This window comes from Euleptes europaea, chromosome 20 (genome assembly GCF_029931775.1).
Source record: "Euleptes europaea isolate rEulEur1 chromosome 20, rEulEur1.hap1, whole genome shotgun sequence".
Classification (NCBI taxonomy): domain Eukaryota; kingdom Metazoa; phylum Chordata; class Lepidosauria; order Squamata; family Sphaerodactylidae; genus Euleptes; species Euleptes europaea.
In genome coordinates this window covers 24002232-24029035 of record NC_079331.1, presented here as the reverse complement: position 1 = coordinate 24029035, position 26804 = coordinate 24002232, and the positions used below count along the sequence as shown (strand labels likewise).

The following is a 26804-nucleotide window of genomic DNA, read 5'->3' as shown; positions in this document are numbered from 1 at the left end:
CCTTGGGGGCAGGGCAGGAGTCCCAACCGAACAGAAATGCTCTTTCAAGCAGAAGTCAATTTTCTGACAAACCTGGTATTTCTACCAGGTTGTAAATCTCCTCAGTTGAATTAACTAATGGCTCTTGAGAGGAGAGTTCAAAGGAAGAAAAGCGACCTAATTATTAAGTTGGTTCGATTTATTGCCAGTTAATGAGAGAGTGTTCAAATTGCCCATAAGATCCATCGCTTTCCCATGGCCCGCCTGTGCCTCCCCCACAAGGAACACTAGGTGGCAACTAGGACCTGGGACTGTCTGTTCCCACCACGCGCACCCAGCCCGTGGTCTCATGGGTCAACTATCCTCTGAGCTGAAAATCCACAGTTGCTACCAGGACTGTGAGTTGGGGACAACGAAGGTTGAAGCTCCAGTGGCATCCTGGAAGAGCCGCTATTAAACCATAACCTCTTGATTTTTTGAGAACTGTCGTCCAATTCACTCCCAAGGGGAAGACGTCCCTTTCCCAGCTGGCATCCCCACATGGTGGAGGTTAGTTGGGACTCGAATGCTGTCCACTCCCTCCCTCTCCACAGCCTCTCTCGTCTCTAATTTGCAGCAGCCTTGTTTCTGAGCAAGCCCGGACCTGCCTCAGCCCCCGGCCTCCTGCAAGCTCTGCCAAACATGCCCAGGAAGCCCAAGAGACAAGACCGGCTGCTTCCTAAGGCAGCCTAAAAAGGCATGTCTCCACCCCACATGCCAAGTGCCAGGCTGGTCTCCCTGGCTGCACATGGCTCTCTCTGGGGGACCTGCTTCGCAGTTTACGGTCTATGGTCTTGTGGCTCTCTTTCCCCCTGGAAAGGCAGAACTCCTCCAGCCTGACCTCAGAAGAACGCTCGTCCCAAGGGCCAGATGTTGGCTCTCCTTGACAACCTCACCAGAGAGGGGTGTGGACTGGACCTGCATCCCTGGCACACGGCCAGCGTGGCCTGCTTTTTCTCCCACTACAAAACATGCCGGTCTCTCATGGCACCCGTGTATAAATAGCTCAAGGGGGAATCGTACGTTGGCAGAGTTGGGCTTCTCCACTTTCTCAGGCGGACGAGCCAAGTGCGCTCCAGAGACGCCTCTCAGAATGGCTCTCGGGTGCCAAGTTCCTTCTCTCCCGGAGCTGCCATTCAAGCCCTAACTTGGCAGCTGCGGAGTAAGCAGTATTATGAAGCCAGATCTTTCGGGCCAGGGGAGGATACCTGATATTCAGAAACTGGGTCAACAGCAAGCCACCCAAAGCAGCTCAGCTGAGACAAGCCCAGCCCCTCACCGGAGGGGAAAGTGGCACTGAATGGATTCTTAAGTGGAGGACATTTTCCTGGGTTTCCTCCCTGCTTATAAAGCGTTTGTGCTGCCAGGATGAACTGGACGTCTTGCGGCTGTTCCTGGAGCGCATCCTTTGGCAAGAAATGCCCGGCAGCAGGTTCGTGCGTGCAAAGCCCCGTGACCCCAGTGCAAACGCTGGCCCCCGTGACCCGGCCACAGCTCTCTCGGAACAGATCCAAGGCCAAAGAGGCAAGCGTGCAACTGCACAAAGAGTCTTCTCGGACGCTGTGAGCTCCCCTCTGCAGGAGAGCAGCAGCGTGGCCATCTTGAGATCCAGGAATCTCAGTGGTTTGACTTTTCCTCCGCCAGACCAGACCAAATAAGAGTTGTTGGCGTGTAAGCTTAGTGCCACAAAGGATGGTCTCTCCTTGAGGGGGAAGGGCCCTTTGTCAATCCCTCCCCCCACTTCCTTTGTCAGAACGCAAACAGACACATTCTTATGGGCTTAAGAGAATGCAGCGCCAGAGAGACATCGGTCTGCAGTTTGGCCCAACCTTGGTTTGCAAGCAAGAGATGTTTGCTGCGGCTTCTTGTAAAACAGCATCTTCAGCAATAGTCCTGTCCCATCTATGGGAGCAGTCTTGTTCTAAACAGCAGTTACAACCTTGTGAATTAACCTTCAGTATAGTTAATTTGTGTTGGAAGTTCTTGTGTGTGTGTGTAAAGTGCCGTCAAGTCGCAGCCAGCAAGGTTTTCAAGGCAAGAGATGTTCAGAGGTGGTTTGCCATTGCATGCCTCTGCGTAGTGACCCTGGACTTCCTCGGTGGTCTCCCATCCAAGTACTGACCAGGCCTTTTATTGGTTTTAGCCCATTCTCCAGCCTGCCAAGTTCATCCTGTATCCTGGCTCTGTCTTCTACCGTATTTGCCACCCCTCCAATTTAGTATCATCTGCAAATTTAATAAGCATCCCCTCTATTCCTTCATCCAAATAATTTATAAACATGTTGAACAACACAGGTCCCAGGACAGATCCCTGAGGCACTCCACTAGTCACTCCTCTCCAAGTGGATGAGGAACCATTAACAAGCACTCTTTGGGTGCGATCTGTCAACCAGTTACAGATCCATCTAATAGTAATAGGATCTAGATCACATTTTCCCAATTTGTCAACAAGAATATTATGGGGAACCTTATCAAAAGCCTTACTGAAATCTAGATAAAGGAGTGGAGAACCAAATCCAGTTCTCCAGATCAGACTCCACTGCTCAAACCACTGCTCTTAACCACTACACCACAGCACCATGATCTGTACTGTGCGACTGAAGGTAAGATGTGGCAGGCATGTTGGGGCTGGCTCCGCCTCCTGTGGCATCCATGTTGGGGCTGTGCCCACCCCACTGCGTCAGAACTCCAAAGGTGCCCACAGGGCCTATACGAAAAGGAGGCCGCCTCAAAAATCACTCCGACCCTGGAACAGCGCTGTGGGGGGGCTGCCACCCTTCTTCATGCAGGGAAAGGAGCATTTGGGGGCAGCAGCAGGTGTTTGCAGGAGCTTCTTCCAATCCCTCCTAGGGAGCCCATCACCTTGACGGCTGCTGACTGTTGGCTGTGACATTTGCCAGAAGGAAGATTTTATCCCGTATAATGACGGAGCCTCCGACTGCCAGAGATGGAATTACAGAAAGCTCTACCTGCGTACACACGGAGCCAGCTGCCTGCCACCCAGACTGCGCAATCACCGTTTCTTTTTATGATGATGAGTCAGGTGAAAAAATCACCCCACCTCTGACTCAGCAGCAGCCTCAACCCAGAAAACCCTGGTGTGAGCCATGTCCCTGTATAGCCACAGAACAGCGGGACACACGAAAGATCTCGCAGGGAGGAGCAGGGCACGAAGAAGGCAAGATGCTGAGAAGAGGCTGAATGTTGGAGCACCTGAAAAACTTCACAGCCAGAAAGAAACCCAACGCTGTGATAATAGAGGATTGCAGGGCTTTCGTTTGCACCAGGACAAATCCTTTAAAATTCCACAAGAGGTACAGCTTGGTTCCTGCAGGATCAAAATTACAATCAGTGTCTGTGAAAGGAAAATCCTCCACTGGCTTCCTTCTTCTTTTCTTGGCAGGAGAGGCAGAGCCCGCTAGTGGGGGTCTGATGCCAAGGGTATGCCACACAGCCATTTTATCCCCAATGCCCTTTAATTTCTGCGTGAGACCTTTGGACGAGATCACCGGTTGCTTTGGAGTGGTTGATGACGCAGATCAGAGCAGTGGACTCTGATCTGGATTTGATTCCCCACTCCTCCACAAGAGCGGAGGACACTAATCTGGTGAACTGGATTGGTTTCCCCACTCCTCCACATGAAGCCTGCTGGGTGACCTTGGGCTAGTCACAGTCCTCTCCGAATTCTCTCTGCCCCACCAACCTCACAAGGTGCCTGTTGTGGGGGCGGGGGGAAGGGAAAGGTGATTGTAAGCCACTTTGAGACTCCTTAAAGGTAGAGAAAAGCAGGGTATAAAAACCCTTCCTCTTCTCCTCCTCCTCCTCGATCCAGCCTCCTTAATGGATAACCAGGTCAACCGCTGATGCTAGGGGCGCCTTCTTTCAGTTACATGTAGCTTGTAATTATTTAGACTCTGCTGATCATGCTCCAGGCTGGACTACTGTGATGTGCTCTCTATGGGACTGCCTTTGAGAGCTAGGTCAGTATTGTCTACTCAGACTGGCAGCGGCTCTCCGGGTGCTCAGGCAGAGGTCATGCCTACTGCCTGGTCCCTTTAACTGGAGGTGCTGGAGATTGAACCTGGGACCTTCTGCATGCCAAGCAGAGGCTCTACCACTGAGCCACAGTCCCTCCCATCCGCAACAAAGGCTCTTGACCCAGAGCAAGCCAGGAGCTGCTCCCAGGCCTCTGCAGAAAAATTTCCATGGCAGACTTCCTTGCTGGTTGACGCACTGAGAAGGGCTGCCCTTGCTGCTCAGCCCAGGTCACCGTAGCCGCCTCCAACCACGTGGGATGAAGCGGGAGGGCTAAGCAGGGCGGGGCAGATCATTTGCTCCTGATGCATCACATGAGCCAGCCAGCGGCAGGGCGGGCAACAACTGCAGGCCCGTTGCCCGCCTGACACCCTGGGCAGGCTCGCCTGCACCACATGGCCAAACTGAACATACTCTTCGCCACGTGGAAGGGCTGCACCTGCGTGTAACTTTGCACCCCCTCCTTTCTCTTGACAAGGTTTCCAAAAACTCACACAGTAATTTACAATGAAGATGTTGGAGCAGTGACATTTACGGCAGGCCTCAGACTCATTAAAACAGCCTCACTGCCTCATTAATTCCATTTTTCAGAAATTATGTTCGTATTTATGCACCAGCTCCTGCATTCCCCATTCTGCTTTCCTCCGGTGCCAAGGGAAAGCATCTCAGAAATGCCTTCAGAGAAGCAATCCCACTGACCTAGAAGCAAAATAATTATTTTCCCCCACCGCTGCTTTCCACTCGCCCACTCCAGATAAAGTGAACATGCTGACATTTGTCACGCGAGCTTCATTATCCCAAACGGTGATCACCTCCCGCACTAACGGCGCCGCAAATGAGCTTCATCAGTGGCCCCGGAGAGGGAGATGCAGTCCCTTGCACCAGCGTGAATCGCAACAGCTCCATCCAAAAGCCACAGCAGGACAGAAGAGCAGTGCAGTGGCGTGAAATCGCACGAGTGGAGTCAGGGATGCCAAAACGTACCGGGAGAAAAGCGTGAGCAGACACCAAACCCTCTTGCTCACGACCTCCTAGGGCACAAAGGTCGAAAACCAGCTTAGGAACACAGGCTGAGCAATAGCGAGTCCTACTGATTGATTTATTAAAACATATAAGTTACACATGTACACATGGGGAGGGGCCGTGGCTCAGTGGTAGAGCATCTGCTTGGCATGGAGAAGGTCCCAGGTTCAATCCCCAGCATCTCCAGTTAAAGGGACTAGGCAAATAGCTGATGCGAAAGACCTCTGCCTGAGACCCTGGAGAGACGCTGCCTGTCTGAGCACACAATACTGACTTTGATGGACCAAGGGTCTCATTCAGTAGAAGGCAGCTTCATGTGTTCACCATTTATACCCCACCTTTCCTCATCAGCACATGAAACTGCCTTATACTGAATCAGGTGTGTCAGGTCAGTACTCAGACTGGCAGCAGCTCTCCAGGGTCTCAGGCAGGGGTCCTTCCCCATCACCTGCTGCCTGGCCTTTTTAAACTGGAGGCACCAGGGATTGAACTTGGGATCTTCTGCATGCCAAGCAGAGGCTCTACCACTGCACCACGGCCCCTCATTGTTCAATGAGGCCTATAATAATAGTAAAAAAAAACATTTCCAGTTTAAACCAAAATAAAACAACAAAACCCAAAGTTCTCCTCCCCCCCCCCCGCCGCCTTAAAAGGCACCTGCCTAGTGAGAAGGACACACCCATAAAGCCGCGGGGAGCCACATTTCTGGCCTAAGCCTGTCTCTGTAGACAAGCATCCCTTACTCTGAGCTCAAGAGAAGCGGAATTCAGGTTTCTGGTAGAACACATGTAGATTCTTTGTTTGCAAAACATTTTTATATTTGTTCAAGTGCACTGACATAAAAATTGTCTGAGAAGTTGGGGGTGCAAGAGGAGTGTTTAATGTGGGCCCCTGGGGGTGGGCGCATGGTAGCTGCTCATGAGGCATGGTGGCGCGGTGCATGCCAGCGGTGGAAAGAAAAGGATCTTTTCAAACCCCACCTTTGTGCCAAATTGTCCAGGCCGCAGGTACAAAACAATATCTATAAAAGGGTGGCGACTGATCTGGAGCTTAAAAACGTACCCTACAAAAATGCCCAGTTTTGTGGGTGGAGAAACTCTGCCATCGCCTTGTGTTTTCCTTTTTAAAACATTTCCAAGTGCCCCATTTGGAGGCGGCAGAACACACCAACACGCGTAGCTACGCAAATAGCAACCCCTTGTCTGCCTTGTTTGCTCGGCTAATATTGACTCTCCTGCCTGACACGACTACCGCAGAGCTGGGCTGTTCACGATGATGTTTGACTAGCATTAGAACAGCGCTGCGATCGCACTGAGCCCAACAGGAAGAACCATCCATCAGCCAGATGCAGGCCAAGGCCACAATGGAACTTGGGCAGGAAAGAGTGGGGCGGGCGGGGGTCAAGTGCAGCTGTTGAGCTTAACGTCGGCGCTGACTCTGCCCGCTAATTCAAACAAGCCAAGGTTCTCCTGCGCCCGTGCAACGTAAACAGTCAGCAATGGAGCCGGCAAAGGCAGGGGACGTTGTTGATTGGTTGGCAAGAGGGCTTTGCGTCTAGGCAAGGCTGGTGTCAGGTTTTGTGGGGCTGCGGGCAAGCTGCCTTTAAGCACGCTGCCAAGGCCACATGTCCTACCCCTGCTCCTCTCTCTTACACACACGCACACCCCTTGCCTCAGTCTCTGGGGTTGCTGAGAGAACCACAGAGAGCTGCTGCTCTGCCCTCGCCCACCTCCCTCAGATCAGGACTGGGAGAATGGGCCGGAGGCTCCGGTCCCACTGCAGCCTCCCATATCATGCAAAGTGACGGTATCGCTTTGCTCTGCTCAGGCCTCCCCCATTATAGGATGGGGGAGACGTCTCAGCAGGAGTGTGTGTGAAAAGGATCTTGGGATCTTAGTAGACCAAAAACTGAACATGAGTCAGCAGTGTGATGCAGTAGCTAAAAAGGCAAATGCGATCTTGAGCTGTATCAACAGACGTATAGTGTCCAGATCACGCAAAGGGATGATATCGCTTTACTCTGCTCTGGTTTGACCTCAGCTAGAGTACTGTGTTCAGTTTTGGGCACCACAATTTAAGAAGGATGTAGACAAGCTGGAACGTGCCAGAGAATGGTGAGGGGCCTGGATGGTGAGGGGTCTGGAGACCAAGTCCCATGAGGAACGGTTGAAGGAGCTGGGTATGTTTAGCCTGAACATGATAACCATCTTCAAGTACTTGAAGGGCTGTCATATAGAGGAGGGTGCCAAGTTGTTCCGGAAGGTCGGACCAGAACCAACAGGTTTCTAACAGTTAGAGCGGTTCCTCAGTGGAACAGGCTTCCTCGAGAGGTATTCAGCTCTCCTTCCCTGGAGGTTTTTAAGCAGAGGCTAGATGGCCATCTGTTAGCAATGCTGAGTCTACGGCCAATTTGAATTTCATTTCATTCTTCTCAAGTATGAGCCATCCCTTTTTTATCATCTATAAATTCCTCTGCCCAATCATTACTGATAAAAATGTCGGAGGGGCCCTAGCTGAAGGCAGAGAGCGCCCTGGGGGGCACCCCACTTGATGTGTGCCTAACGTGCCATCAAGTCGCAGCTGATTTATGGTGAACCCATAGAGATTTCAAGGCAAGAGACAACAAAGGCGGTTTGTCATTGCCTTCTTCCGCATAGGGATCCTGGGCTTCTTTGGTGGCCTCCCATCCAAGTGCTAAGCGGGGCCGACCCGCTTAATTCTCTAATTAATCTGTAGCTTTTTATACTGCCCATAATTTCAAGAACCATTGCTGGCCTTTGTAAATTCAGCAGAGAGACACCATTTGGGTTTTTCGCTCACAGAAGCCAGGGTGCCCCCGGATGCCAACAGCCTCTCTTGCTCGCTCAACAGCGTCAAGCACAGGAATGCTGGCAAGGGCTGGCCTTAAAATGACGGCCTGAGACGTCTTCTCTGCCTCCCCCCCCCCCTTTATTCTGTAACGTGCAGCCTGATGAAGAGTTCTGGTGAGTTCAAAAACTCGCACACTGTTTTGTGTCATTTTGGTTGGTCCTAATAAGAAGTATGAGGTGGGTTGTGCTTTGTTCCCGGCACGCTAGCCAGCCTTCCACATTTTCCACTTGTGTGTGTTTTACATCAGTCGCACACCAGCCACTTTCTCATCGAATCCCCAAATAAAGAAACAAACTAATAAATAAAAAGTAAAAGTAAAAAATCATGATTTGTTTCTTCTCTCTTCCAGGGCTCCTGGCCTCCTCCAACCATGGGGTATTTTTCTCAAAACAATCAGGCCGGCCACCCGGCACCCTATTCTCTGGGAGGTGTCCACGGGACGTCCTTTTCCATTCTATGGGGCGGCTGCACTTTCAGGGCCCTGCAACCCTGTGGGTCTTTCCTGCATCTGCTCTGCTTGCAAGCTTCCTTTGGGAGAAATGGAAAGGTGGGATAGAAATATTTTAAGCCACAAATAAACTGCTATCAGGGACAAAGCCTGGATCCAGCAGGACTTACTTCTCAGCAAATACCAGCAGGGTGGGCCTGTAATAAGCTCAGATCAGGCTTTTCAGAGCCTCCAGTACAAACAGCTTCTTGCCTTTGCCTAGTTTTGACTGTCAGAATTTGGAAAAATTGGAACAGCTGGGGATGCTAATAAATTGTTTGGCAGTATCAGGTGGCAGAGGATGGGGAGGAAATTAAGCCTGCCCTCTCTAAGTCAATATGTCTTTTGACTCCAGTAACACCCTTCTTTCTGAGGTCGCAGGTCCACACACACGCAGACTTGTAACTGGGCCATGCAGAAATCTGCTCTACGGAAGAGAGCCTTTGAACCAAGAACGCCTGCTCTGGGAAAAGGGGGCAAAACAAGGACCCAAAGCCATCTGCTTTCCTCTAGTGCCATCCTCTGTTCGAACATCTGAATTGCAAACTCAGCAAACGGTCCACAGAGAAATCAAGAGCAGAGGACTGCCCCAGTTACCCCCGGTGTGCCATCACTGGACGTCTGGCAGCTCCTGTTTGAAGCTCTGCCCAATGCTTGGCTGCAGAGAACTGTTGGAGACTCACAGGACAATCCTAGACAGAGTCAGCCCCCATTGAAGCCAAGGGTGTGACTCTCCTTAGGACCAGCCCTGTCCAATTCTTGCGGTGTGTGTGTGTGGGGGGGGAGATAAATGATGCACCAGCTTCAGGAGAGCCTTGCCAGCCTGGCCAGGTGTGTCAGGAGAAAGAGCAGAGCCAGCCTGGGCAGGGCTCCCAGAGGTAGAAGGAACAGTTCTCTCGTCCTTGAGCCTCTGGCGAGGCGGATCGGCCCCTCTCATTCCTCTCCCACCTACAAGTTCTCGCTGCAGAGTGAGTCATTTTCCTGCAAGACCTGATCAACTCCCCTTTCAAGACCAGCAGGGCAGAAACAGTCAGGATTATTTCCTGCACCAGGCGGCATTCTTTGCACGGATGGCTACTGAACAGCAGAGTCCACCATGAGTAAGGTCCAAACTATGCAACGTGTTTGGGCGCAAGGCAGGCTGGGGATTCCCTTGCCCAATTCGCTTTTCCTGCATCCAGGCGGCAGCTGCCAGGAACCTCTTTCCCAAGTGCCGCAGGGACCCATCCAGATCAGAACCCTGTTGTGGGAGCGGAGTGCTTCGGCCCCCTCAAGAGGTTGTCCTTATCCTAAAATGTACTGGAGGGGGGGATGCACATGCTTGGCCAGGTGACTGCAGAGCCAGTGTAGTATGGAGAGCCATTGTGGTGCAGTGGTTAAGAGTGTCAGACTAGTATCTGGGAGACTCCGGTTCAAATCCCTACTCGTGCCATGGAAGCTCATTGGGTAACCTTGGGCCAGTCACACTCCTTCAGCCTAACCTACCTCACAGGGTTGTTGTGAGGATAAAATGGAGGAGAGGAGAGTGTTGTAAGACGCTTTGGATCTTCATTTGGGATAAAGGTAGGGTACAAATGAATTGAATGAAAAGAATAAAATGCAGCAAATTGCAATTAAAATGCAATAAAATACATAAATAAATGAGGGAGCTGGAGGCCCAGACCCCGCCCCCACCCAGGAACCAGGAGGAGGCTTCGGCTGCTGGGCTCAGCTCCTCCCTTCTCTGGTACCTGCCTTGGCCAGGCCAAGCCACGTTTCCACGGCCGCCCTTCCCTGTGGCAGTCCAAGCCTCTCACTTCTCTCGGCCTCAGCGATGCTGACTGTACCGACCTACTTTATAGGGCCGGCGTAAGGGTTATTGAGATCATTGTGAACCACTTTGAATGCTTGACTCAAGATATACTAATTATTAATATTCGCTAAATGGTGTAGAGGAGAAAGGGGTTCAGAGCCCCATCTGCTCCATTAAGACATTAAATGGGCTACCCAAGAGCAACATATACATCTCGTCAAAGAGAACGTGCCGATGGATTATGCCCACTGCCACAGAGAAAAGGTGCAAAAGAGTCCTTCTCTCTTTGTGTGTGTGTATGTATCAGACCTAATTACACTCTCTTTTCCTTGTGATTGTTTGATACATTCCTTGAATGAAAACTCCTCTTCCCTGTGAAGGAAAGTTTTCACGATTCTGACATTTCTCTCAAAAGAGAGCGATCTGGTTACCAAAACATGATGCAAAAAAATGTCCCTGGGCAAATTCCAGTTACTTGGGGGGATTCCTCCCCCTCTTTCTTCTTTACAGCATGGGATGAATTAAACATAAACTGAGCTACTACAAGCTGCCTCTAAACAAAGTGCCACCCCCACCCCACCCCCAAGATGATGACATAAAGATCCACCTGCACAGTACCACAAGCCAGGAGGAGATCGAGTTGCTTCAATGCAAGCCAGGTTTTGGAAGGGGCGCTCCAAAGCACTCAAGAAGAAGAGTTGGTTTTTATATGCTGACTTTCTCTACCAAGAATCAAACCAGCTTACAATCACTTTCCTTTCTCCTCCCCATAACAGATACCCTGTGAGGTAGGTGGAGCTGAGAGAGCTGTGACTAGCCCAAGGTCACCTAGCTGGCTTCATGTGGAGGAGTGGGGAATCATTTCCCTCATTTTAACCCCATCCTTCCTCTGAGGAGCTCACAGTGGTATAGGTGCCTCTCCTCCTTAATTCCTATGATGGCCAACCTCCAGGTGGTGACTGGAGATATCCCACTATTACAGCTGATCTCCAGGTGACAGAGATCAGTTCACCTGGAGAAAACGGCTGCTTTGAAAGGTAGACGCTATTGCATTATACCCCATTGAAGTCCCTCCCCTCCCTAAACTACGCCCTCCTCAGGCTCCTTGTAAGGTAGGTTAGGCTGAGAGAGAGGCAGACCCAAAGTCATTCAGCAAGCTTCATAACAGCATGGGGATTTGAGCCTGGGCCTCTGAGATCCTAGTCCAACAAGCCCCCTTTATGTCCGCCTTGAGACGCAGAGCTAATTAAATAAATAATCACGATACTCTCCCGCCTGATGACTCCACGGGGAAGCAAGATGGGTGTGTGCCTACCTGCGTGGGTGTCTTTTAGTGTCAGGCTCTTCCCTTCATTGGCAGGTGACATCAGAGCCCTCCAAGGTCACCTGCATCTGTACAAACACAACCTCAAACCCCAAGGTCAAGCAGGGATGGGGGGGGTGCTGTCTTCATGGCAAGGAGATTTTGCCTTTAAAAAAAATAACAATGATCTATGTTAACACATAAGAGCGGGCTCTGTTTATGCAAATCCCCCCCCCCAATTTTCTTTTCAAAGGTGGTGCAATGAAGATGCTGTTTGTTTTCTGTTCCTTCCATCAGCTAGAATTATACATTCTGTTTACTCAGAGTTAACCATTAAGCAAAGAGCATTCTCGGCACAAAATGTCTGTTCAAATGCCTTTTTAAAAAAAAAAAAAAAACGCCAAGAGTCAGTAAAAGTTTGGGCAAATATTGGCTTTGGCAGAGTTTGCTGTTTGTATCAGGAAACTGATTGGTGTTATTGATTGACAGATGGGACACAGTGTTTAGACAGGCAGTGCCTCTATTGGATTCTCCGAGGTGTTTCGGCAAACAGGTCTAATGCTGGGCAAACAGAGGGATTGCACGAAGTACCGGCTTGTGTGAGCAGAGTAAACGGAAGGGCTGTGCAAACAGCTCAGGAAGAATGTGGCCAACCTTCGCCTAACCTTTGATGTAGCCACTGATCCTTAAGAAGGTGGCAAAAAGAAAAGAAAAGAAAGAGTTTGAACAGGGAGTGGACTTTGAGAGGGATCAGATACATGCAAACACCCGGAGAATGCAAATGTTATCCATCCAGAGGTGAGCTGGCCGTGGAGGGCTCTTTGGAATTTATCTTCCTCCAAAGCCCCAAAGCCCTGAGGCAATAAAAATTAACTGCAGCTTTTGGGGAAGGTGGCCCCCTGCGTTTCCCCCTCCCTGAAACAGGCTGGGCTCTCTGAACGCTCCTAAGCCAAAGCTTGAAGTAACCCATCTGGGGACGTATGGTTGCCAGCAGCGGGTTGGGCAATTCCTGGAGATTTGGTGGTGGAGCCTGGGAGGGGGTACGGGGAACTCAGCAGCGTCTCATGCCATTCTCCAAAGCTGACATTTTGTCCCAGGGATTTATTTAGGACTACATTTGGTCAAAGCAATTTTAAACCGTGAATGCAAATTGTGGTTTCAAGTTTTTAATGTAATCTATTTTATTAATTATTGCAAGCTGCCTTGAGCTCCGTAAGGAAGGCAGCTTGACAAATAATAAATAAAATAATAATAAATAAAAGAACCAATCTCTGATGTCTGGAGACCAGTTGTAATTCCAGGAGATCTCCAGGTCCCTGCTGAGCAGGCTGAGGCCAGGGTGGGGCAGGGAATTGAGGAGGGGCGTTTCTCCAGGGGGACCAACCTCTTATTTCCTAAAATGCAAGTTTCTGGATCAAGGCTAGAGGAGCTCTGCCAGAGAAAGACAGCTGAGCAAGAAATTCTGTCCATCAAATATGGGCCAGTTGAAATGGTCCCCAAAGAACCAACACCAAAGGTTACTTCTCATAATTCCATGCACTGCACAGGGAAGAGGTAACCACTCAGCACTCCTTCCTGCCTGCCACCTCCCAAATGCAAGCTACTGGCACCAGTGGCTCCTGAGGCAACAGGTGATGCTGCTGCGCTCCAGAGCCCCCCGCCCAAGGGCCAGCCCTCGTCCCAGAGCCACGGGCTTCAAAAGCTGGGCTTGGGAGGGGCTGCTGTTTGCACTCCATTTTCTCCTTTGTTTGGAGTTCAACAGCTTTGCGCCTGCAATTCTCTGTTCCTTTTGAAATGGCCGTACCCTAAGACAACAGGGCCTGCTGCTCAAGCAATCTGGCTCAGGAAGAAAATCCAAGCCTTGACAGCGCAACAGACAAAGGTCATTTACGCATGGGTTGTTTCTGTTGGTGTCACCCCCCCCCCAACTATTCTGGGGCTTCATTTTAATTATGCATGTATTTTCCGACCTTCAGAAATCGCCCCGCTCTCCCCTCCCGTTTCCCCCGTGTTTTCAGGATGCAATTTAACCCCCAATTAAAAATTTGCCTCAATCCCAAATTGAAAGCTGCTCCTGTGCATACGTGTCAGTTTGGGTTTCTTCTCCCCATGCCCATTCTCGCTTCTCTCTCCCGGGACCTGCAGAGGAAGGAGGGGGCTAGAACCTCAACCCCCCCACCCTGGCCAACGGAGGCACACTCATGCTGCAGAGAAGCACACAAGAGGGCCTTTAGGCACCCAGATTCCCATCCCAGAATGGTGTCAGTGGGCTGGTTCGAGGGCAGGGGTCCCTCTCCATCGGAAGCCTCCTTGCAGCCATGCGTTGCTCTCTGATGACAGAAATTTTTTTTGTCCCCCCCTTGTAGTTCGTTGTGCATGGTTTTCTCTGCCTGCTTCACTTACCAAAGCAACCCAGAGAGATCTGGATAGAAAAGACCTTGCATACAGAGAAGCACTCTTACACAGTCACTCTTAAACAGCATCCAAACCATATGAACAGTAAACCAGACCGTTTTATTGAACTTGCAAAAAGAATATGAAGCAAAGGAGAAAGCAATATTTAACTGAATATATATGACAGCACTTAACAAACGTATACATACTGACAGACAAACAGTTACAGAGGCCCCTGGGTCACTTCCAGAGAGAGAGACAGCGATGGCAACCATTCAATAGGTCTGTGATCTCTGCGTGGAAGGACAAAGGACTGGACATTTGGACCGCCTTTTTATAGGCTGGACCGTGAGGAGATGGTCTCAAGAGGGCCCCCTCCTTCCAAATTCTTCAGGATATGAGTTTTCACAAATCATGAGGCTGAATTGTTTAGACATATCTTGTTCCATAATAATTCTTTCAGTGTTCGGGTCTGATAACTGATTGTCCTGTCCATCAGTCAATGTACCAAAACAAGCTCCCCCTAAATGGCCTTGATCCTCTGAACATGATTTGGAGCACTTAATGTGCTGTGGGTGACTAGCTCTAAGCAATGCAATTTCCTATGACCCTTTAGGTCAGAGTCCTAATTGGAACTAGGGTCAACTAAAAGTTAGGTCTTTATATGACTTCTAAGCTATAGGTTAATGTAAGCTACAGATTTATAATAATGGTTTTTCTTAACCCAAACTCATTTAATATAATAAAATATAATATTTAGTATAAATTAATGTTCAATACAAAAAAAATTCTCGCGACACTCTCCATGAATTTTAATTTCTCTGACTTACGGAAAATATCTGGTTAAACTTGTGAGGGTCAGAGGTGACTGAGGGACCTTGCTGGGAAGTCTTTTCACACTCTCCATGGATCTACCAGATCTCGTTAAGCTGGAGACCAGCTGAGATTGCCCTGGTTTCAAGGACGCATGTTTTGGGCTTTGGGGAAGAGGTTAGCCGATGGGATCTCAGGGAGAGGGAATCCGATCTCTGGCAGCCTGGCGGTGGCTGTAAAATGGCCACTGGGTTCAGATCAAATGAAAGAATCCTGCTGCTGGGCTGGTGAGGTATTTTTTAAAAAACACACCACAGCCAATTACAAAGCAGCGTTTTCAGGGGGCGGGACTCATGCATGGTTCAGAATTTCCGCATTTTCGCTGGGGCTGCATAATTGATCATAAGGTAGCCTGGAAAGCCCCTGTGCATAGTGTTTTGAGAATTCGACTGCAAATACGAGAGCAGCAGATCCAGCAGAAACAGACCAGGCATAAAAGGTCAAAGAACAAGAATCCCTGCAAGACAGATTTTCCTACATGCACCATGGTTTGGTGGGACAAGCACACCCAGAGAGAACTGGGAATACCTGCTCACCTGCAAGTGGCCCTCCACTTAGGGAGACCAGCCTCCAGGTAGGGTCAGGGGATCCCCCGGGATTACGGCTCATCTTCAGACTGCAGAGATCAGTTCCCCTGGAAAAAATGGCTGCTTTGGAGGGTGGACTCTGTGGCATTGTACCCCACTGAGGTCCCTGCCCTCCCCAGAATCTACCCCCAGGAGTGCCCCAACTTGGAGCTGGCAACTCTAGCCCCCCACCTTGCCAGGGGGTACCTGGCCACCCTCCCTCCACTGCATGGAGAGGACTTTCCGGGGTGGCCAGTGCGGGAAGGGACAGGGAGGCCGTGTGGCTTCCCTTGCACCAACGGCATAACTTCTTCCCTTCTATTAAAGATGGGTTGTGTAGGGATGCCTCATCCTTTGCTGCTGATTAGGTCGGGCTTGCAAATTATAATGATTTATAAAAGGAGAGATTAAACTACCCTTGTTGATAGGTGAGTTAACCATCAATTAGATGGTTCAGAATGGGGGGGGGTGGCAATAAGAATTGGCAGGGCAAGGAGCATTCTGATGCCCATGAGTGACACACACACACCCACTGCCTCAAGTGTCAGGGCTGTCCTTGATTCGAAAACAATTTGGAGACATCTTGTCTTTTCAGGAGTTACCAGTGATAAAAATCATACCATACAGAACAGAGCTAGCAAGCAAGTCACTGCACATCACAAACTGGTCCAGGGTGGAAAAGTCAAATGAAGAATTCTTCTTTTATTTCCAGTTTTCCTCCTTCCAACCCTCAACAGAGACCCCCAAAGGTAAAGTCTGAGAAACATCTTGTGACATCACTTCTGCTGTTCAGAGCCCCCAAAGCATTTGGAGACCCCCTTTGAAGCTCTCCCACCCAGAAAACGCAACCATTGCATTGCCGCACATTCCTAGCTAGTTACAACTGGACGACGGTGTCTCGCATTGCCCCAGAGTCCTGATTAAATTGACCGTTTCTTTGGAAGGATTAACGCTGCTTACTTAAGGGCAAAGCCTCGTCCAAGTGGCGTTCAAATCCAACTCGTTTGATCAGTCAGTGATACCAGTTTATGGAGCAAACCATGAAAGAAAGAAAAAGAGAAGTCATTGGAAAGGGAGCCCTGATAACACACCCGCCCCCAAGAACGCGGGGAACGGCAGGATTCGGTATTGTACCTGTGGATTAATAAGTGACTTGTGCATACATTAAAGGTCTCACCAACCTTTCCAACTGGCTATTGTCTTGACTGTAAAGGAAACAATGGGTCTACTCAGAGGCACTCCATTCATACACTCAAGCCCTTTGTGGCCAGCCTCCAAGAACCACCCCTTTAGTGGAGTCCTTGTGAAAACAGGAGCTTGAAGGATTCTCTCAGCAAGAGCCAGAATTTCTCCATGTTATGGTGGGAAGGGGGAAATGGTGTCTTTCCTTAGACCCAGGGGGAACTCCTTTAGACCAAGGGGTCCCCTGGTCCCCCGCCACCACCGGAGAAAAGGGTGGTTGGATTCAAAAGGTGGTGGGGAAAGGGTGAAAAACACAATGCAGGGAAAGGTACACAGCAACAATGGCACAGAGATGTTCAAATGCAAAGCAGTACTGTTGAACTAGCTAAGCTAAACACACATTACCTAGGCTGTAGCAGGTTCCTCAGAGCATGCGCAGAGTTCCTTGCAGTGACAAGAAGTTGAAGGGGTTGTTAACCCTTACCCAACTTCCTGTGGGCTCGGTTTCTACTGAAGGCTGAAAACCAAAGACAAGAGGAAATCCCAAATGTCCAGGTATTTATGGTAACTGGAATTGGACTGAAGCCGGCCTCCACTCCAAGAGTGACGAGCCAATTTTTCCAACCCCTTTGGGCAAAAATCTAACTATTCATGTGTAATTTGGCATCATTTTCAACATTCTCAGAATTATTTCCAACCCGAAGACAGCACAAAGTCTGGAATGAATTCTTACTAAATTAAATTTAGATCAGCAATGCCTTTATCATAAAACATCAGGTGTGTGTTTTTTTAAACGAGGGCCCTAGCAAAAAGAAAAACTAAAAAGGAAAAGGAAAGTGGAGGGAGATGCAGAGGAACAGAGAGAAGCAACCAACGGCTGCCGGCCTAGAAAACTAGCGAGCATTACCCGCCATGGAGCAAAAGCAAACAACAAGAATGAAGCCTGTGGGCCAAATTACAGATTTCGGCTTCTCCTGGGATGTACCTGGGATGAGATGTATGCTGAAGTTCTGCAACACGTGGGCCTGCTTTGCACTGGGACCACGGTGCGCACACAAAGGGGCTTACGTCTCCCCCCTGCACCATTTTCTCAACCTGAAAGGGACTGCGATTTGCTGTCTTGTGGGAACTGAAGATGTAGCTCATTGGAACACCAACAGCTCCAACGGGTGCACAGCAGCCACGCCCAGGCTGATTCAGATTTGTTGGGGGAAACCGCACAAGGGGGGAGCTCTCAGCCCCCTCTTCATGCATGCCACGGTCCTGATCCACATGAGGCTTGCACAAACCTGGGAAGCACAGAATTCAGAACACACCTCTCCACCCAACCAGGGGACCTCCCTGGTGGAAAAGTCATGGGGCCTTGCAAGTATTGACGACATCATTGGGTGTGGAAATAAATATCAGAACGAAATGACACACAGCAGGGCAGGTAACATACGCTGAAAGAGGAAAGCCCCCGTGGGGTGATGCAGAACCAGGGAGCGAGGAACCAAAAAGCCACCCAGCAACAGCTCTGGATGTACATCTAACCAAAAGTGGGAGCATCACTTCCAATCACCGGTCGCTGAGGAAAAGATGTCTTCAAGCAGCCAAAATCCCAACGCTGGCGCACAATTTTCTTTTTCACCCAAACCAGCCACACCCATGTACCATTTCCCCCACACAAAGCCCACTTTACAAAAGGCAGCACGAAGAAATGCTGATTATCCTCCTCGCAATATGATGCTGCCCTGTCTGGGAGCCCCGCTCTGCCCTTGGCCAATGACTAGAACGTGACTGATCCTTCCACCCAGGCAAAAGGTCCAGAGCTCAGAAAACCTTGTGCTTCTTCAGCTAACAGCTAATGGTTGTTTTCGTGTCTGTGTATTTTAGCTTGGTCTTAAGTGTTTTAATGACATGTCCTTCCTTTGGCTTTTAAGATATGTTTTTATTATGTATGTTTTTGAACTCTTAGCCTCATTGCTGGCCTGGTCCTGATAAATGCAGAAGGGTGGGGTATAAATTCTGTAAATAAATAGGTAATACATAACAGTTCATATGCACTAAACAGTACATGGTCACCTGAGTTCTAGAAATTTCTTTGAACATATGATGCTGATTTATAATGAATCAGACCCTCGGTCCATCAAGGTCAGTATTGTCTGCTCAGACTGGCAGTGGCTGTCTGGGGTCTCGGGCAGAGGTCTTTCACATCACCTACCACCAGGTCCTTTTTGTAAATGGAGATGCCAGGAATTGATCCTGGGACCTTCTGTATGCCAAGCAGATGCTCTGCCACTGAGCCACGGCCCCTCCCCTTCTTTAAAGCCCCCCTGGGGATTCTGCAGCCCCACCAAGCATAGAGGGGTGTGGCTGGCCCGGATTCTCAGAGGCTTCTGGAAGCCATTTCTGCAAAGAGGTTAGAGGGCCTGATCCAGGGAGGCCATTGGCATCTTCTCAATCTCTATGACAGTCCTGGGGCTGCAGAAGTTGCCTCCCTACCTCCTTCCCTCCCAGAGAGGATGGCATTTACTCTGGGAGCAGGAGACGGACAGATTGGCACCCGCCAGCTCCTGGGAGCAAAGGCAGCAAACAAGAACCTCCTAAGAACTTTTCTCTCTGATCCAAGCTACAAGGACAAGGGAAAAGAGCTGTAGAACGGCTTGGGCATAAGCTGTGGAAGGGTTAGGACAGGAAAGTGCGCGTCCCTGTCAGTCAGTAGCTCTTTCCAGTCCCTGACTGCTTTGGGGAGGCTGTAGAGCAGGACTGCCAAGTGACACGCTGACAACCCCTTTCATCGCCTTCCAGGGTGGCAGCCGTCCCTGCCCAGCGAGGCCTGACTCAGCCTTCCCTGCCCTCTCCCTCCCTCCCTCGGGCCTTGGAAGATCTCATCTGGGTTGACTCATTACCCGCTTGTACTTCTGAGCAACCGAGAGGTGGTTTGCCCTTGCCCGCCTCTGCGTACCAACCCTGGTGTTTCTTGGTGGGCTCCCATCCAAGGGCTGACCAGGGCTGACCCTGCTTAGCTTTCGAGACCAGGAGAGCCTGGGCCATCCCGGCCAGGGCCTAATAATTATGTCCCATCAAGTCACAGCCAATTTACAGTGGCCCCTCATGGGGTTTCCAAGGCGAGAGACATTCAGAGGTGGTTTGCCATTTGCCTGCCTCTGCGTAGCGACCCTGGACTTCCCTGGTGGCCTCCCACCCACGGACTTACCAGGGCCGGCTCCGTTTAGCTTTTGAGATCTGAGCCATCCAAGCTCACGGCCGCCCTTCTGTCCACTGGCAGCGAATCCCACCATTTAATTACTAATTGAGTTTGAAGTATTGAGTTTGAAGTATGGCTCACCCCGATCTATTGCCAATCAACATCATTGGATGCTCCTGAGCTCTATTATGAATGGGACCTTCATTTTCTCTACCCCGTGCATCATTTTATAAACCTCTAACATGCCCCCTTATTTTGTGTGGGTTTGCTGTCCAGTCACAGCCGACTTATGGTGACCCCGTAGGGTTTTCAAGGCAAGAGATGTTCGGAGGGGGTTTGCCATTGCCTGCCTCTGCTTGGGCTGAGAGAGTTCGGAGAGAACTGTGACTGGCCCAAGGTCACCCAGCTGGCTTCATGTGGAGGAGCAGGAAATCGAACCCGGGTCTCCAGATTAGAGTCCGTCGCTCTTAACCACTGCACCACGCTGGCTCCCCCCTACACTGTAGTCATTTTGTTTCTAAACTAAAAAGTCTTTCTTCAAAGGAGTTCCAAGGAGCTGAAGGCAGCATAGGTGACCCCATTTTACCCCACCCATCCCTGCAAGGTAGGCTTGCAGATGCATCCTAACTGCCTGAAAACTTCTAGTTGGGCCCTGAGCCTCAGCTATGGCGGGAGAAAGCAGAGGGAGGCAGAGGAGGGGGCCGTCACCTGAGAGCCAGTGTGGTGTCGTAGTTAGAATGTCAGACTAAGATCTGGAAGACCCAGGTTCAAATTCCCACTCTGGAAGCTCGCCAGGTGAATTTGGGGCCAGTCTCTCTCAGCCTAGCCTACCTCACAGGGTTGTTGAGAGGATAAAATGGAGAAGAGGAGAATGATGTAAGCCATTCTCGGTCTCCACTGGGGAGAAAGCTGGGGTATAAACGAAGTAAGTAGCCGGCTCAAGGTCGACTCAGCCTTCCATCCTTCCAAGGTCAGTAAAACGAGTACCCAGCTTGCTGGGGGTAAAGTGTGGACGACTGGGGAAGGCACTGGCAAACCACTCCGTAAACGAAATCTGCCTAGGAAAAGTCGGGATGTGACGTCACCCCATGGGTCAGGAGTGACCCGGTGCTTGCACAGGAGACTACCTTTACCTTTCTAAGTAAATAAATAAATGTGGGGCTCTTCAAAGGAAGCATTTTACTTTGCAGCAGCCCTTGGACTGGCACAATGGCTCACCATCAGAGCCCCAGGGCAGCAAACGATTCTCTAGAAGCCGCCGTCCCTTTCAGCAATGACCCCCCCCCCCCATACACTTTCTTCCATTTCTGCCTTCCCGCAGCGCATGGGAATTTGGGCATTGCTGGGGCAAGGACCGTTCTGCGGAGCATTTGTTGTGGGGAAAAGGCTACCCAAGGAAGACGGCTGCTTTGGGGTTCTTGTCACTCTCTAAGATATTTAGCATACTTGGGGGTATATATATCTCATTAAGGGAAACATGCCTTTAAAATGATTTCTACACTAATGCATATTTATGAGGCAGTCGCAGATCAGGAATACCTTTCCTCTCATCCAAAAAAATGCAATTATCTTCTAAAAGTTTTGCTTTATTTTCATGCTAATGAACACATCATTTTAAAGGCAGTTAATTGGCTTTCTGCTTCTTCCTACAAGGGCTGCCGGCTCATTAAGAGCGCCTTGATTTGCACATAAGCAAATTCAAAAGGACGCTTCTTTGCTTCAGGTGGAAGCCGTTTCACTTCCAAAGGCTGCGATGCTTTCTAAGCCCCCGTTGCCAGCCGCTCTCTGCTGGGTGAAACAGCTTTTCATTCTCACTGGAAACTTCTAAGTATTAATTTAGTTTTAAAGAAATATGCAAGAACTCACTGCAAAGATAATGGAGGGAGGGGGTGATCTGGAGCGACTCGCTCATTACTGTGGGGAACCCAACTAGAGACAAGGCCTGTCACGGCACAGGAATTAGGAGAAATAGGCACAAGTACCAAATGCTAAGCTGAGGAAATAAATAGTACTAGGCTCTTGCAATGCAAACAAACATCTATTATACAAAACTGTGCAATAAGTGAAAGTGCAAACTCTTACAAACGGAACAACACCACATACAATACAGCTCCAAAAGGCTGCTCAATGTTCTACAAGAATTATCACAGAAGTGTTGTAATCAATCAAAATTGACTTGAACCAATACATAAATTATCTCGAGAGTGAGCGCAAGACGAGAACGCGGCCCGGATGACCCTCGCGTTTTCGCTTCTGCGATAGCAGCTTCTTCAGTCATTCGTCTTGAATTTCATATGCAGTTGCTTCTTGGCTATAGAATAAAAATTCTCAAAAATTGGCTCTGCTCTCTCTGCACCGCAAGGCTGATCGCGTCCAAAATGCTAGGGAGGGGAACTACCGGTACTTGTGGTAGGGGAGTGGCTGTGGCTCAGTTTGTAGAACGTCTGCGTGGCATGCAAAAGGTCCTCGGTTCAATCCCCGGCATCTCCAGTTAAAGAGACTAGGCAGGTAGGTGATGGGAAAGACCTCTCCCTGAGACCCTGGAGAGCCGCTGCCGGTCTGAGTAGGCAATACTGACTTCGATGGACCTTGATGGCCTGATTCAGTAGAAGGTAGCGTCATGTGCTGAACACCTCCTGCTTCCCACCATGCAGCTACATGCACCCAAAAGTTCTCTCCACACAACATCTGCTTAGAAACAGGAGCCAAAGGTGAAGCCGCTGATTCAGTTGTGGCAGTCCCCATTGGGAGACAGCCATTCCCATCCATGGGCAGTCGGGAAGACACACACCCGAATGAGCAAGGCTGCACACCTTCCAATCTGTTCCAAATTCTCTGCGGGGAAGCCTGCACGTAAGGAAGAACCCTGCCTTCCTCTGGCTGTCTCTCCTGTGCCAAAAGGGGCTGCTGGCTGAGGTTCTACCCTCGGTTTGAGAGGAATATGCGCATCACTGGAACTACGGGTTGCTTATTCCTAAACACTGAGAAATGGAAGATGGTAAAATCAGAGGCAGCATTGCTGAAGGACAGCTAGGTTTGAGTCCAGTAGAGACCAGCAAGATTTTTGGGGGTATGAGCCTTTGAGACTCTTCATCGAGAATCTGACTAAGGGAGTTCTCACTCCTGAAAGCTCATACCCCCAAAATCTTGCTGGTCCATAAGGTGCTGCTGGACTCGAACCCAGTTCTTCTACTGCAGATCAACATAGCTACTCTCTGGAACTATTGAAGGGACTGGCTCACCCACTGAAACAGCTGCCAGAATATTAAGCAACGACTGTGCCAAACACTAGAATGCCCGTGTTAAGAAGACACTCTTGCCAGTGCCCCTCCTCACACGCTACGGAGCCAAATACAAGCAGAGATGCAGGTCACCCAGCCGGGACCCCCAGCATTTAGCACTCGGAAAGGGAAGGCCAAGGCCCGTCTCACTGTCGCAGACGGAAGGCAAAGGCGCTGCCGCTTGCTGGCCGTTTGGGGCAGATTAGAAGCTCCTTCTGGGGGCAGAACACTGAAATGTCATTTGGCCATTAGTTGGCAGTCCAGGTGTGTCTGCAGCGGCCCAAGGGGTTTGCACAGACAATACTGACCAGCATATCTACATTTCGGAAGGAGCTAAACAGGGCTACAAAGAAGTAGGTTAGAGATCCTGGACAGATACAGTCATACACTAAAGTATATTGTATGTAATACACATAAAACTGAGAGATCAGCATCTTAATCCTCAAGGATTACAAGCACCGTCACTCCAACTATGTCATCCAGATACCTCTGTGGTTCATTCACAGGACACCTCCTCAAAAACTCCCCTCCCTCACAGGAGCGTGCAGTTCCCATCTCCCGGTGTGGGAAGAATGCCCGGAGGATAGGGTTGCCCGCTCCGGGTTGCAAAATACCTGGAGATTTTGGAGGTGGAGCCTGAGGAGGGCGGGATTTGCAGAGGGGAGAGACTTCAATGGGGTGTGATGCTATAGAGTCCACCTTCCAACAAAGCCATTTTCTCCAGGTGAACTGGTCTCTGTTGCCTGGAGATCAGTTGTAATTCCAGGAGATTTCCACCCAAAACCTGGAGGTTGGCTACCCTAACAGAGGAGCAGCTTCAGAGACCAGCCCCAGAAGGCATTCCTGGTACCCCCTCAGAAGCTTAATGGGGGGAAACAAAGAGGAGTGAGGGGGCTAAAGGAAAAATGAGGGGAAAGGCTAAGCTTACCTCTGCCCCCACCACAAAAATACAACTGATCGACAGCAAGCTAGAAGGCAGATGCAGAACTAGAACCCACACCTCAGGCTCTGAAACTCAGGTACTGCAAACATTGTTGAAGGGACTTGGCTTGCCCCTGACCACTAGCAGCTCTCTGGGGCAGGTGCCCATCAGAAACTTTCCTGGTAAGTGAAAGGACCAATCTGCCCTGGAAGGCCTCTTTAAAAACACACCTGAGTCCCCAAAAGTCCAATTACACATTAGTTTGATTTTTCAGCAGGACTGTCCATAGGAAATGTTTTCAATCTAGGAGCAAATTCAGAGCATAATAAAATATTGTACAAATATTTACATCAATTCTGCCTTGGCTTTAAAAAGGGGCTGATTATTGTTATTTCTTGTGTGTGTGTTGCCAAAGTAGTTAGCTGGCAAAGCTTGTGAAAATAAGAGAGAGAAATCACATTTTCCTGTAGGATAGATTCCTCGCTGAGCGGTCTGTTTATTTTTCCCAGGCCTAGCCCAGATCCCGTCATTTCCCCTGCATAAAAAACTCCATATGTGCCCTGAATGTTCAAACATGCAGGTGAAGGAGACGCACGCAGGGGGCAAATCTATCAAAATTAAAGGAGATGGGGGAGGCAGGCTGGGGACGTGTGTGCCCGGAGGAGATTGGGTGCAAGCCAGAATGCATTGCAAAGAATTTATGAGATGCGTTGGGTGGTGCGGCAGAGTGCCAGCTAAATTTAATATGGATCTGCATTGGATGAAACCATCCAGTTCTCCATAATGAATATTTAATTGTGCACAGATCAAGCCCTTTCCGCTGTGGTAATTAAAGGCTTGATTGTTTCTCCAAATTACAGGTTTCCCTGTGACCTGCTGGGCAAAGACCGTGGAATGTTACCTGCTGACACTGCATTATTGGAGGAGGATTAAGGCCAATTTCCTTCCTCCACCCTAGTTAATAGATCTGAAGATCTCTTGTCTTATTGAGCCATGGGGGGAGGGAGAACTCTTCAGTGTATGAAATTGAGGGTCAAGAAGAGCACCAAATATCTTTAAATACAAAGACGCTGGTGGTTAATACAGCCTGGATTTTGGACCAAATCAGGGATTATGTGGCCAGCATTGGGTCTCCGCTGGGGATGGGCTTAAAAAGGAGGGAGGTTCCGTACTAATGTAGGGGAAATCTGTTGATGCTTATTTGCTTACACAAAAGCTGCATGTTCAAAGGAAAGCGTGCTTGAGACGACCAGGTACAGAAGGCGGGCAAACCCAGGGGAGGGCCATTGCCTTCCTGTCTTGCTTGTGGGCTTCTCAGGGGCGTCTCTCTGGCTGCTGTGGAAAAGGGATGCCTGACAAAATGGATCCCCCTTGGTCTACTTCAACAGGCTCTTCTTGAGGCTATGTAGTGAAGAGGTAAGCTTTGTATACGCCCCAAAAAAGTTTTAATATGTACATTTTAAAAGGCATCCTATTAATCAGCGCTTGGAGTTCACTCCCTGACATTTTTGTGGTTGGCGCCTCCTCCTCCAGCAGCCATTTGGGGGTCGTGCCCAACACCCTGGTCCAGAATTCCAAAGGTGCCCACAGGCCCAGAAACGTTGGGGACCCTGACGCAGCGCCCTGCGTATGGCGTAGCATTCAACAACAAGCTGTGCTCCTCAGCTTCGCCATCAGGTTGAACCTGGGGCCAAATCTACCCCTTTATGCATGTTTTTAATGCCGAAAGTCAGTGAATTTACTTTCTGTAGTTGGCTGCCTAAGTGGATTCTGTTTTTAAGTTGGCGCTTCCTTGGATGGGAAAAGTTGGGCAAGTTAATCTGGGCAGGTGTGTCAATTCACAGAATTACAGAGCACAACTTGATCTCTGTTGGGCAAACGACAACAACAATTCCAGGCAGCCCAGACCTCGCCTTGAACCTCAGAGAGAAAAGGTGGGCGATAAATGAACGAAATAAATTGACCTTGATGCATCAAGAAGACTGCAAATAGTGACACCTAGTGACAGAACGGCACATTAGCTCTCCGTTTATGTATTTCCTTTATATCTAGCCTTTCTTCCCAGGGGAGACCCAAAGCGGGCCACATCATTCTCCTCTCACCCATTTTATCGTCACAACAACCCTGCGAGGTAGATTAGACTGAGAGCGTGTGACTGGCCCAAGGTCACCCAGTAAGCTTCCATGGTAGAGTGGGGATTCAAGCACGTGTCTCCCAGATCCTAGCTCGAGCTCTAACCACTACTCAAGGGTTCTCAAGGGCCAAGAAGAGAACAGAGAAGCCTCCAAAATGGCTGTTCCTTCCAAAATGACCCATGGGAAGGCAGAACAGACCTTTCTTATTGTAGTACAAGATCATGGATATATCTTTGAGTTACACAGAATCACTTAAGACAAAGAACAAAACATCAAAACCTCCACAGGAAAACTGTACGTAAAACCAACCGTGTGATTTTAATCACGGGAAGCAAACAGACTGCATGAGAATGACTCAGCCAAACATATCTTGTTTTATATCTAGTTCCGAACCTGGCCCCCAGCCTGCAGACCGAAAACCCCACACAACGGGGCCAGGTAATGCCTGAGGAAAGGTTTCTGCAACCCTGAAGGAACTGTTTCTCTTCATATTCTCTGGATCTGGAAACGTTTCACGGTTGTTTTTCCAGTGTCTCGAAATGGGAATTTCCCAGATTGCTTCAACAGTTGCCACCTGCAGCGCAACATCTGCTACCAGGTGGTTCCTGCTTCCATAGCTGAATCCTGAGATCAGATGGACAAACCGGCAGCACCTGTGACATGAGGGAAAGGCTCGAGGGAGCCCCCTGATGGGCAGGTGTTGAATTACACCCGTCTGGACAACTCCCCCCTC

The 26804-nt window shown here is 49.7% G+C and overlaps 1 protein-coding gene across 1 annotated transcript in view; it reads right to left on the bottom strand.

Annotated features, from left to right (window-relative positions):
• The window catches only part of KIF23 (kinesin family member 23), a 66503-nt gene that overhangs the window by 6584 nt on the left and 33115 nt on the right, over positions 1-26804 (bottom strand). The window contains exon 24 of the mRNA XM_056865760.1: positions 2608-2724. Coding sequence (XP_056721738.1) covers positions 2608-2724 — 117 coding nt within the window. The remainder of the gene's footprint in view (positions 1-2607; positions 2725-26804) is intronic.